This window comes from Caloenas nicobarica, chromosome 1 (genome assembly GCF_036013445.1).
Source record: "Caloenas nicobarica isolate bCalNic1 chromosome 1, bCalNic1.hap1, whole genome shotgun sequence".
In the NCBI taxonomy this organism is placed as follows: Eukaryota; Metazoa; Chordata; class Aves; order Columbiformes; family Columbidae; genus Caloenas; species Caloenas nicobarica.
This window is the reverse complement of record NC_088245.1, coordinates 191,660,307-191,671,551: the sequence shown is the minus strand read 5'-3', so window position 1 is coordinate 191,671,551 and position 11,245 is coordinate 191,660,307. Positions and strand designations below refer to the sequence as shown.

General features: G+C 42.2%; 1 protein-coding gene across 5 annotated transcripts in view; it reads left to right on the top strand.

Moving 5' to 3' along the window:
- Positions 1-11,245, top strand: part of FRY (FRY microtubule binding protein) — a 241,792-nt gene that overhangs the window by 98,583 nt on the left and 131,964 nt on the right. For all 5 annotated transcript variants that reach the window (XM_065627032.1, XM_065627031.1, XM_065627033.1 and 2 more), the window contains one exon: positions 3,717-3,916. In XM_065627032.1, the coding sequence (XP_065483104.1) occupies positions 3,797-3,916 (120 nt within the window). In that variant the 5' untranslated portion in view covers positions 3,717-3,796. The remainder of the gene's footprint in view (positions 1-3,716; positions 3,917-11,245) is intronic.

The following is an 11,245-nucleotide window of genomic DNA, read 5'->3' as shown; positions in this document are numbered from 1 at the left end:
CCGGGCCAGATTTTTGCAATGCAAATACAAAGCATATGCAAATGGTTGAGATAATGGAACTAAATGATGGGTCAGAAAGCCAAATCAGTATATAATAGTTCATGGCCAACTCATGATCAACTTGGAACCCTCACGCTATTGGCAATGTTGACTTCCTCACTGAAATGCTCACTTGGAGTTAGCAGCTACAAAACGATCTTTTAAAAATTTGAACTAAATCAGTGTCATACGTCAATCATTTCTATAACTGCTGTCATTGGTGTAGCAATGATAGATGTTAACCCCCGGGATATCCTTTTGCCTTCCTTTTGGGGAAAGGCTGTACAGTTTGATATTTCAGAGAAGTGCTGGAATAAAAAATCTTGTTGCTCTGACAGATCTCACAAATAATTGCATTTCTCTATTACAGTGTGTGAATAATTGATTTTTCAGTTGGATGTATGGGAGAAAAAATAGATCAGCCTGTGTCACAAACCAAACACCATCGTTGTTAAAAGGCTTCCACTAACAATGACTCTGTGGATTTAAATTCCAATCCCAAAATCCTGGCTGAATGCCATGATGACTGAAGAAAAGGTTGGCATGTCCCACGGAGTGTGACTAGGGTTTCTTAACTTCCCAAGGCTGTGAGGTGTGCATGACCCCACACGCTGCCTTCCTTCCAGCCTTCCTGCTTCTCCCTGTGTAGTACATTTTCAACTTAGCAGCCAATTTAAACCAAAATTACCTGAGGAAGAGAAGGCAAGTTTGGATTTGATTCGATTCCTTCAGCCTGTGGTGGCTGCGGTGGCCCAGCCTGGGGTAGCTGTGGTGGCCCAGCCCGTGGTGGCTGCAGTGGCCCACCCTATGGTGGCTGCAGTGGCCCACCCTATGGTGGCTGCAGTGGCCCAGCCCATGGTGGCTGCGGTGGCCCAGCTCATGGTGGCTGCAGTGGCCCACCCTATGGTGGCTGCAGTGGCCCAGCCCATGGTGGCTGCGGTGGCCCAGCTCATGGTGGCTGTGGTGGCCCAGAGTGGCTGTGGTGGCCCAGCCCGTGGTGGCTGCAGTGGCCCAGGGTGGCTGTGGTGGCCCAGCCCATGGTGGCTGCGGTGGCCCAGGGTGGCTGTGGTGGCCCAGCCCATGGTGGCTGCGGTGGCCCAGCCCATGGTGGCTGCGGTGGCCCAGAGTGGCTGTGGTGGCCCAGCCCGTGGTGGCTGCAGTAGCCCAGCCCATGGTGGCTGTGGTGGCCCAGAGTGGCTGTGATGGCCCAGCCCGTGGTGGCTGTGGTGGCCCAGGGTGGCTGCGGTGGCCCAGCCCATGGTGGCTGCGGTGGCCCAGAGTGGCTGTGGTGGCCCAGCCCGTGGTGGCTGCGGTGGCCCAGGGTGGCTGCAGTGGCCCAGCCCATGGTGGCTGTGGTGGCCCAGAGTGGCTGCGGTGGCCCAGCCCATGGTGGCTGTGGTGGCCCAGAGTGGCTGTGATGGCCCAGCCCGTGGTGGCTGCGGTGGCCCAGGGTGGCTGCGGTGGCCCAGCCCGTGGTGGCTGTGGTGGCCCAGAGTGGCTGTGGTGGCCCAGCCCATGGTGGCTGTGGTGGCCCAGAGTGGCTGTGATGGCCCAGCCCGTGGTGGCTGCGGTGGCCCAGAGTGGCTGTGGTGGCCCAGCCCATGGTGGCTGCGGTGGCCCAGCCCATGGTGGCTGTGGTGGCCCAAAGTGGCTGTGGTGGCCCAGGGTGGCTGCGGTGGCCCATGGTGGCTGCGGTGGCCCAGCCCGTGGTGGCTGCAGTGGCCCATGGTGGCTGCGGTGGCCCATGGTGGCTGCGGTGCCCCCGGCCGGGTGTGTTTTGCCAGGCAGAGGCACTGGCAGGCAGCTGCCTGCCCAGCTGGGGCCCGGAGCTCCAGAGGGAGCTGGAAATGTCTGAGGGAGCTCGGGGTGATGACAGGGGAGGGCAGGGCTTTTACTGCACAAAGGACACAAATCCTTAAGGAAATTTGTTTCACTGCTCACAAAAAAGCCCATGTTTCCTAACTGAGCACTTGGTGATCAAACTGATTTCGTGGGTAGTTGTGAGCCAGTCAGAACCACACATTTGGCAAATATATTAGTGATTGTAAAAGTATTGTCTGACTCCTTCCTAAAGCCATTTGCGGAGAAATTTCCATTACCTAGTATATTTGATAGTGCATATAAATTTGCATCTGATCCTTTGCATCCCACTGTGTCCATGCTTAAACTTTAGGAGAGCCAAGGTGATGACAGGAGAGAAGTAATGCTGACACTCCTCTCTGGTGGCTCTTTTTTCATTGCTTTGAAGTAGATTGTTATTCAGAACAACAGTGTATTTTTAGAAGCAGTTTTATATAATATAGATGTAGGACAGTTCAATGCACTTGGTTTTATGCAAAGAGTCATAATGCCAACAAAACTCTGTGATTATGCTTTTGCCCTCAAAAATCAAGTGAAACTTTGCAGGAAACATCAATCGGAGTGGAAGAAGTGGTGCTGCTGTGCCAGAGCGATGTGTACCTTATCACTCAGGGGAGTTATTTTCTAAGTGAAGTATGGATGCGTTACTTGTGCAGAATAACAGCTAGGTGAACAAAAGCATTTCTATCTTGCATTATAGTCATATAGTGGACTTCTAGACTTCGATTTTTCTAAAGGAAAATATGTTCTCTTTTCTGCAATGCACCTTTTTTATTTTTCAGTGCGTGAATTTGGGGTCTGATTCTGCCACATCTTGAATACTCTCAAAATACAATGTAGTCTTTGGGATTTATTTTTTTCAGTTTTTTGCAGCAATGAAGTGTTAAAGTGCTTAGGAAAGATGTAAAATCTCATTTGTTCTTAAAAGAACCTCATGTAATTAATAGCTGACAATTACTTTCAATAGTAGTTGCAATTCTGTTCCTCAAAATGAGAGGCTAAGGGCATGAGATGTGCAGCATCCATCATTGTAGTTCATTCTTCTTTCTTTCTTTCTTTGCAACTTGGATACAACATACAACGAGACACTCTGGAATGCAATGCTATAGGGAAATGCTATAAAGGTATTCGTTCACAATACTTTCCAGAGTTGGTATTGCATTAAAGCCCCTCTGCCCCATCACCAGCAGACCTCATGGGTGTTGCAACACCCACATTGCATTCAGAGTGGCTAATGGCCACGCTCTGGCAAAGCTAACAGGGGGTGCTACCAGTGCTTGCGTGAAGACCCAATATAACTTTTATTGCCAATAAGAGCTACACCCAAGAATTTTGTTTTGGAAATTGTATGCATAGAATGGTAATATTTAAATAAATGAGGTTTCATTTCATGGTACTTCAAATTATTTTTTCTTCAGTTTCCCAGAAAAAAAGTTTGAAGGGCAGTAAAGAATAGATTTTTTATTTGACAACTGAGTTAGAGATCTGGCCTACATGATAAAGAACAGGAAATGAGGATGTTATTCAAGCAGTTTGGTGTCAGCAAGTCCTACCATGTAAAAAAAGAGGATCGAGTGTGCACTGCATAGTAAACACTACTCAGTTTTATTACATAAGATTTCATCTTTGATTTCTTCTTCCGGTCTAGATGATGTAAATTTTACCTATAACTATACCATGGAAATTGTATTTATGTATTGTGTGTTTCTCTGATTATCAACTATTCTCCAGCTTTGCTTTGACAGTTTAGTGGGTCACTGGAAAAGCTACGATATGTTGAATTACCCACAAGTAAAAGTGACTTTTCTACATTTCAGCTTCTCCAGTTGGTAACGGATACATCAAGCCACCTGTTCCACCTGTTTCTGGTACACAGAGGGAAAAAGGACCTCCAGCCATGTTGCCTATCAGCGTGGACCCAGACAGTAAACCAGGCGAATATGTCCTGAAGAGCTTGTTTGTTAACTTCACTACACAGGCCGAACGCAAGATTCGCATCATCATGGCAGAACCTCTTGTGAGTAAAAAGAAACTCTAAGTACATATGTACTTTACATTGAATTTATTTTTAAATCAGGCTTGCTTGCTACGCAACGCAGAATATTTTGCTTGTAATCTGCGTTGGAGTTTGATAGTGTTTCCCAAACTGTAAGATACGCTACTGTGGCAATAGGTTGTGGGAGTGGGCAGCGGTATGCGAGATACGCCAAAGGGGTGACATGAAAAGGAATGACTATTTTATTTCTGTTTGCAATATGGGCACGTGTTAATGTGATTGAGAGGCAGAAGGGGTGTCAGCCAGCAAAGATTTCACTGCTGGGGGGGTGGTCACTGGAGTCAAAATAGATTAGAAAACGCTGAAATATGATAGAAACAGTATTTCTGTACATTACTGGTTTTCACCTAGAACGTGAAAATGAATAGCGCTGCCGGTTCTTATTTTAGTACTGACAGTAGTAGGTTTCATAATCCAACAAAGTGCTATGGCACCTATTTTCCAGATAGAAAAAAGCATGCAACATTTGAAAAAGGAGCTGCATTACAAGGTCTTGTACAGTGAGAGAACTGCCATTACTTACCTTTTGGGCAAATTTAACATACAGGTGTGTCTGTTGCAAATTGTCTTATGCAACTGAACTCCTGGGAGTCTGCTGTTATAACTTGAGACTGTATTTTATATACATTCTTGTCATTTTGATTAGGGAAGAACAGTTTCATAATCTATATTTTAGTACTGACAAGGTAAAAATAATAATAAAAAACACCAACAGGAACCTGTATTTCTGAGCTGTAAGGGAATTTTAAAAAAATCTTATAATGTTTTTGTTATAAAACATAGTATAGAATACTTAGTTCCCTATTTTCAAGTTTGGATGTTCTGAACAGTAAGATTCAGGTTGTCTTGATTCTGATGGCATCTGTTTAGCTGTATCTCTTGATCTAGATTCAGAAGCACTTGATGCTTGGGAAGTTTTTCCAGGTTTTCCTCTGAAACATTAGGTAGCTGTGAGATGACAGAAATATCATACATAGTTTGGAAATAACACAAAAAAAGCTGACAGGAAGGAATATTTTGACAAAGATCTGGTTTCTTCTTCTTTCATGAATCTCCTCCAAATTGCAAAAAGTAGAATAAAGTAACAGTCATAGTGTAGGTCCTTTAAAAAGAATGCCAGCAGCTATTTGTTACCATCCAGTCTTCATGTGATGCACAGTGGAGATCTTTAAAATTTTAAGACAAAATTGCTTGTAAAATTCCTTGACAAGATCAGGGGAACAATGGAAAGATCAGGACTGAGAACATAATTTCCTTGTGGCACCTCTGTTGTTCTAAACACTAACCTCTGCATTTCATGTAATGTTTCAGACATGGATATGAACCGGTGACCCTGGTTTATTCCCATTTCACCTTGCATTACAGAGATTTTGAGTTGTTGAGTTTCGATATATTATTTTTGTTGCTCTGTGAAACTATAAATATCAGAATGTTGATCTTGTCTTATTCCAGAGGTGGTTCAGTGAAATTTTATTTGGTAAATTCAATGCAGATTGTAGTAATATGACAAGAGACTGGAATGTCACCTTCTTCTTGTCAACATTTTCAGAACTTATTTCTTACAAGGGTCTAACCATGAGACACTAACAATAATTCAGTGGCATACTCATGTCTTATTAATACTAATAGGACTTACAAGTCATGTCATGCTGCTGTTTGAGGGTGACTGTGACAAATGGGTAAGCAGGTTTTTGTAGACATTCAGTCAAAATGATCTTGAAATAATGAGGTTGTAAAGAAGGAAGTGACGAAGAAAATGGCAAAAATGATGCTGGAATAATGGTTAAGAATTTAAGTCCACCCTTTTTGTGGGGTAGCTGTTGGATGTTTAGCAGCTTTGTTCTCACATTTCTACTCTACTGACTAGAATTGTGACCAGCAAGTCTGGAGGATTTGCAAGACAAGGATTATAAATTGGTGGTGCAGAGCCACCCTTTGGCCTTTTTTCACAATAGGAAGTCAAATGGTGAGCTCTTTGAAGATGCTGTTCCAATTAAACTCAAATATACTTCAAAGAAAATCAAGCATGCAAAGTTCTCTAACACTGAGGTGTTTCTAGCTCGAATTCTCCAAGTCATTACAAGACATGACAGTTTAATTTTATAATGAGTGATGAATACTTAAGATATCTTTTAGAGAAGCTGAAATGATCTGTTTATAATGTAATTGGTTTTTCCTTTCTTTTGTCACAGAGTCTAGCTTATGTTCAAGCTCTGAAGTTACTATAGGATTAAAGACCTACTGATGTATTTTTTACCTAGATATTTCTTTTCATACACACATTTTGCCTGCTTATCCTTTCTGATTATCATTACTGTTGTTTCTATGAATTTTTCTCTCAGTTTCTTTGGGTTCCATGTGCCTGTTTGATGTATCCATCTCTTTCTTATGCAAAGTACACAGAGCCCAACTGTAAATTACAGTGATCTGGTAACTGTGGTGGAAAACCAGGATTGTGTCCCACCATGAGTTGCAGATGGTAGCAGGCACAAAAAATTTTTGCTTTTCTAGGGCAGCAGCGAGGGGCACAGCACCAGCCCCTCCTGCAGCCCATGAAATCTTGGCTGGGAGAGCAGGATTCCAGCGGCAGAGAAGGCAGAGCACACGTCACCTACCCCTACTGCTGCCTTGGCTCTCCACTCAATGTGATTTGACATTTTGGTTACTGGATTTGGCAGCAATCGTCATTAAAAGTGCACTCCCAGTTAATATGTTTTCTAGGCATGATTCTAAAGTTGACTGTCTACTGCTAAGTCTTTAACAAGTTGGAATGGAAACCTTTTGTTTCCAGATGTGGGGTTTTTTTAGTTTGTCTGGATAATATTTTCTTTGGAATTTCAGGTCAATTTTTTCACCTTTTTAGGGTCTCTGAAATATGACAAACATTTCAATAATTGCATTAAGGTCACAGCTATGTGGCTAATTTTTAATGATTAAACTACTGTACCCAGATTGTCGAGTTATATTAATCCAAATGAAAGGCATTTGACAGCAGAATTAATTAAAAGAGATTTTCCCGTTTGTGAAATTAAATTCACATAAATGAAATGCAAATAATTTATTCTTGATAACCTTTAATAATTTCCTACCTCTTTTCTGTAAATAATTGTTCTCCTTTATAAGGAATATTAGGAACTTTTCCTGCAGGCCTTTTTTCACAGCTGATGACATTCCTATTACATTTTTATCAGTTTATATTGTAAATCTTCTTTGCATTGCTTCACTTACAAACACAATTTGATATTTTATTACTACTGATTTTTTTCAAGCAATGGTGACCTTAAAATGAAGCTAGAATGAAGAAGCCAGGGAAATATTTTTGCCAGTTCAAATGATAAAATTGTTTAAGTATCTTAACACTGTAAGGAAAAGACTCAGAAAATAGTTCCATTTTTAGGACCGTTGATTATCATTTAGGGTAATAATTCATCCTGTGCATACTGATCAGGCTAATCTTTAAATACAGCATTCAGCAGCACTTACACACAGCTGTAGACATTGATAAAACATAGTGAGCTACAGGCATTGACAGTGGTAAATGGTTAATTTAGCTGTTGGTAAACTTTCATTATGCTTTTGTCCAGGAAGCATCTTCTTTTCCTGAGCCTGTCTAAATTCAGGATCTCTCTGAATACTGAACTCAAGAACAGAATTTACTCATTACACGATTGGGACTATCAGCATATTCATGTATTCTGCCTATCAGTTTCTCCTTTTGTTAAGTAGGTTTTATCCCACCCACCAGGGGAAAAAAACTGAAAGCAGTGATGTGGTTGATACTAGTGTATTTATTACTTCCATTTCATTAAAAGCTCAAAGACATTAAAATATAGAACTATTTCAAAGCAGGACTGGTGATAACAGCCAAGTAGGTGGTTGGGAAGACTCTGAAAGGACAAGAATAATCAAGTTTAGTTTTGCAAAGACTGACCAACTAATTTGTCTAGTGGCATTGCTGTCCGCTTAGCTTTAATCTAGGCTTCACTTTCTCCAGGCATTACAGTAGACGAAATATGCTAAGAACAGACTTGGAAGAAAAGGAAGTAGAAGTTTTGTTGTTGTTGTTTTTGAGCACCGGGCTGTGATAACCAGTAAGATTTATGTAGGCTATAATAATACCAAGCAGTTTTATCATACAGCTGTAATGTAGAATTTTCTGTTTTACATGGACTAAAATTCCAGCTGCATCACAAAAGGAATGCCTCCTTTGTTGTCATCTATGACACACATTAGCATTACGTATTTTTTACGTTTTAAGTCCTCCTGGATAGTTTGACATACACAGGGCCTTTGGACTCCTGTTTATTCACAGCGTACAGACAGGAGTGACTATAAGAAACAAGTAATGTCATGGAAAAGAGGAAAGCTGAACTGCCTTACTCTGTTCTAACTATCCACTCCATATGCATATGCCCAGATAAATTGAAGACAACTTAATATTTGAGTAACTTTATGTAGGTATATATTGAAAATGCTGTTCTTTTTAGCCCATACAAGTATCCTCCCTAGGACCTTCCTCTATAAATGCTACCGACATGCCAGATTCCCATTGTCATCTGTCCCTAGGCACCTCTCTGTCACTCAAGGATTCTGTCACTCATCATTAATATAATTATTTTATTCCACTAGCATTTGTGGTAGTCAAAATTCTGTAAGGCATGTGGGCAGTCCATCCCAACCCTAAGGAGCTCATAGTTTATAATATTATAACTCTGTATCTAATGTATCATAACTCTTTATTTCAACTGTACCCTGTATTTGGTATTTAAATTATATGGCTAAATATAAGTAGATGGGTTTTTTAGATCCAGTTGGGACAAATAATGTGTAGGACATTAAGAATAATTATCTATTCTTTCAATGATTGTCTCTGAAGTACTTAAGATGCTTCTTTATGAAATCCTGCCTCACTTTATTATCTTGTGCTGATGACTGTCCTTACCTGCTCATGAGGCAGTGAAAGCATCTCCACACCATCTTACTTGATACGTAACCTGAATACACTATATTTTTATTGTATGGAGCCCTACAGATTTGTTACAGTGGATGCATTAAGTGACTTGTTGAATGGGCAGATCTATGTCTGTCAGTCATAGGACAGTCTGGAGGACCAAGGACAGTCACTGTCCTCAGGAGGAAGCCCGTCTCCTACAGCAAGTGTCAGCTCAGCAGAGTTTCTTTCCTGCAGGTCACTGACTGGATCCCAGGTCAATTTTTTAGACTAACAGTTCGTCTCAGTATTTTATTCAACCCCCAGCTGTACGTAAGGACTAAGTTTGATTTCTATGTGGATTGTCTCCTTGGTTCGGTTTCTTGTTAGTCAGACTTCCCAGCAGCTAGCTTCTCTATTTCAATAAATCAATTAAGCAGAACAATAGTCTCAGCCATCACTCTTCCCTCCTTCACTGACTGACCTTTGTTGGAACTTCACTGGCTCTCCAAGTATAGTCCATTCAACAAAACCAAGCTCTGCCAGTGATAATAAAGCCCAAGCTGGACCAGATCAGCTTGTTCTTTCCCCCAGCAGAGAGCAAGGCAGCTAAACTTGGGAGATACCATCTGTGAAGTAAGCAAGCTCTACTCATGTACTCAAAGGATGTGAAGACAGAAAAATATAGGAAAAATCAAGCTTCTATACTGAAGAAGCAGACCATCAAATATAGCAAAGACAACTCCAATGGCATAAAGAGCCTTCCCTTCCCCTTCTACTCATCACCTCAGAAATAATATGCCTCTCTAGTTATCTTAGTATGTGTCTCAGGCTGACACCTGTAACAGAAGTCAAGCACTGAACGGTATAGAGCAGTAGTCTGTCTAGAGTGGCTAATCTTGAACCTCAGGACAGTTCTCTTCCTAAAGGACCTGGAAAGGTTTGTGTGATTGAAGCAGTGGCCACAGATGATGTGTCTTCTATGTAGTTCAGGGGGACATACAGTAAAATTGAAACACAGGAGCTGAGGGAAAGAATATGAAAGATATAGTCGGAAAAAGAGGAAGACACAAATGTAGGTGTTCAGAAGTAGTCATGGGGAGTGCAGGAGGATGGAGATATGATGTAGCCTGGGTCAAAGTCCAGCTTCCATGAGACAGAGAGAAAAAGTCCATGCTATTTTAGCAATCAGGATGGAAAAGGACACATGTTTGCATAGGTATTTTCAGCTAGATACAGCTCCATAAAAACACTCAAATATTTGTGGCCAGGAGGTTGAGGGAGGTGATTCTCACCCTTTGCTCAGCTCTGGTGAGACCCCACCTGCAGTACCGTGTCCAGCTCTGGAGCCCTCAGCACAGGAAAGACATGGACCTGTTAGAGTGGGGCCAGAGGAGGGACACAAAAATGATCAGAGGGCTGGAACACCTCTCCTGTGAGGACAGGCTGAGAGAGCTGGGGTTGTTCAGCCTGGGAGAAGGCCCCAGGGAGACCTTATTGCAGCCTTTCTGTACTTAAAAGGGGCCTGTAAGAAAGATAGGGACAGACTTTTTAGCAAGGCCTGTTGTGACAGGACAAGGAGTAATGGTTTCAAATTAAAAGAGGGGAGATTGAGGCTAGATATGAGGAAGAAATTTTTTACAATGAGGGTGGCAAGACACTGTCCCAGGTTGCCCAGAGAGGCGGTAGATGTCCCATCCCTGGAGACATTCAAGGCCAGGCTGGACGGGGCTCTGAGCAACCTAATCTAGTTGAAGATGCCCCTGCTCATTGCAGGGGGTTGGACTAGATGAGCTTTAAACATCCCTTCCAACTATTCTATGATTCCAGAGCCAGGCAATGTTAGCAGGAGCTTTCTCAGTGATTTCAGGGTTTCCATAGCTGGGCTTGTGGGAAAAATGCTGTTTCAGGCTTCAAATTTCATTCTGACAGCAAAACTCTCCAGCATGCTCACTGTCCCTGGGCCTTACTACTGCATGGATATAGTTGGACAGTAGTCAGTGGTGCATATGATGGTTCAAATCGCTAAGAGGATTTAACATTGGAAGACAGAGATTGTATCCAAGGTGACCAAGGTTGTCACGTGTTGGCTGATGCTTGCAAATAGAGCAGAGAACCTACCACATGGCTCTAATCAGGGTTTTGTCTCATTCGAAGATATTGGTTATTACCATTATCCAGAAAATGAAAGTCATACTACAGTCAGTTCAGGCCAGCCTTATCTCTCATCTGTCATCTTAAAGGACAGAAAGAAAATCAAGTATTTACTTTGGTTGCATTCTTGCCAGATAAATAGCAATTAATTAAAGAGGTATCCTTCCATATTTTTGCAACAGCTTCATCCTTTGCATGCTTTCAGA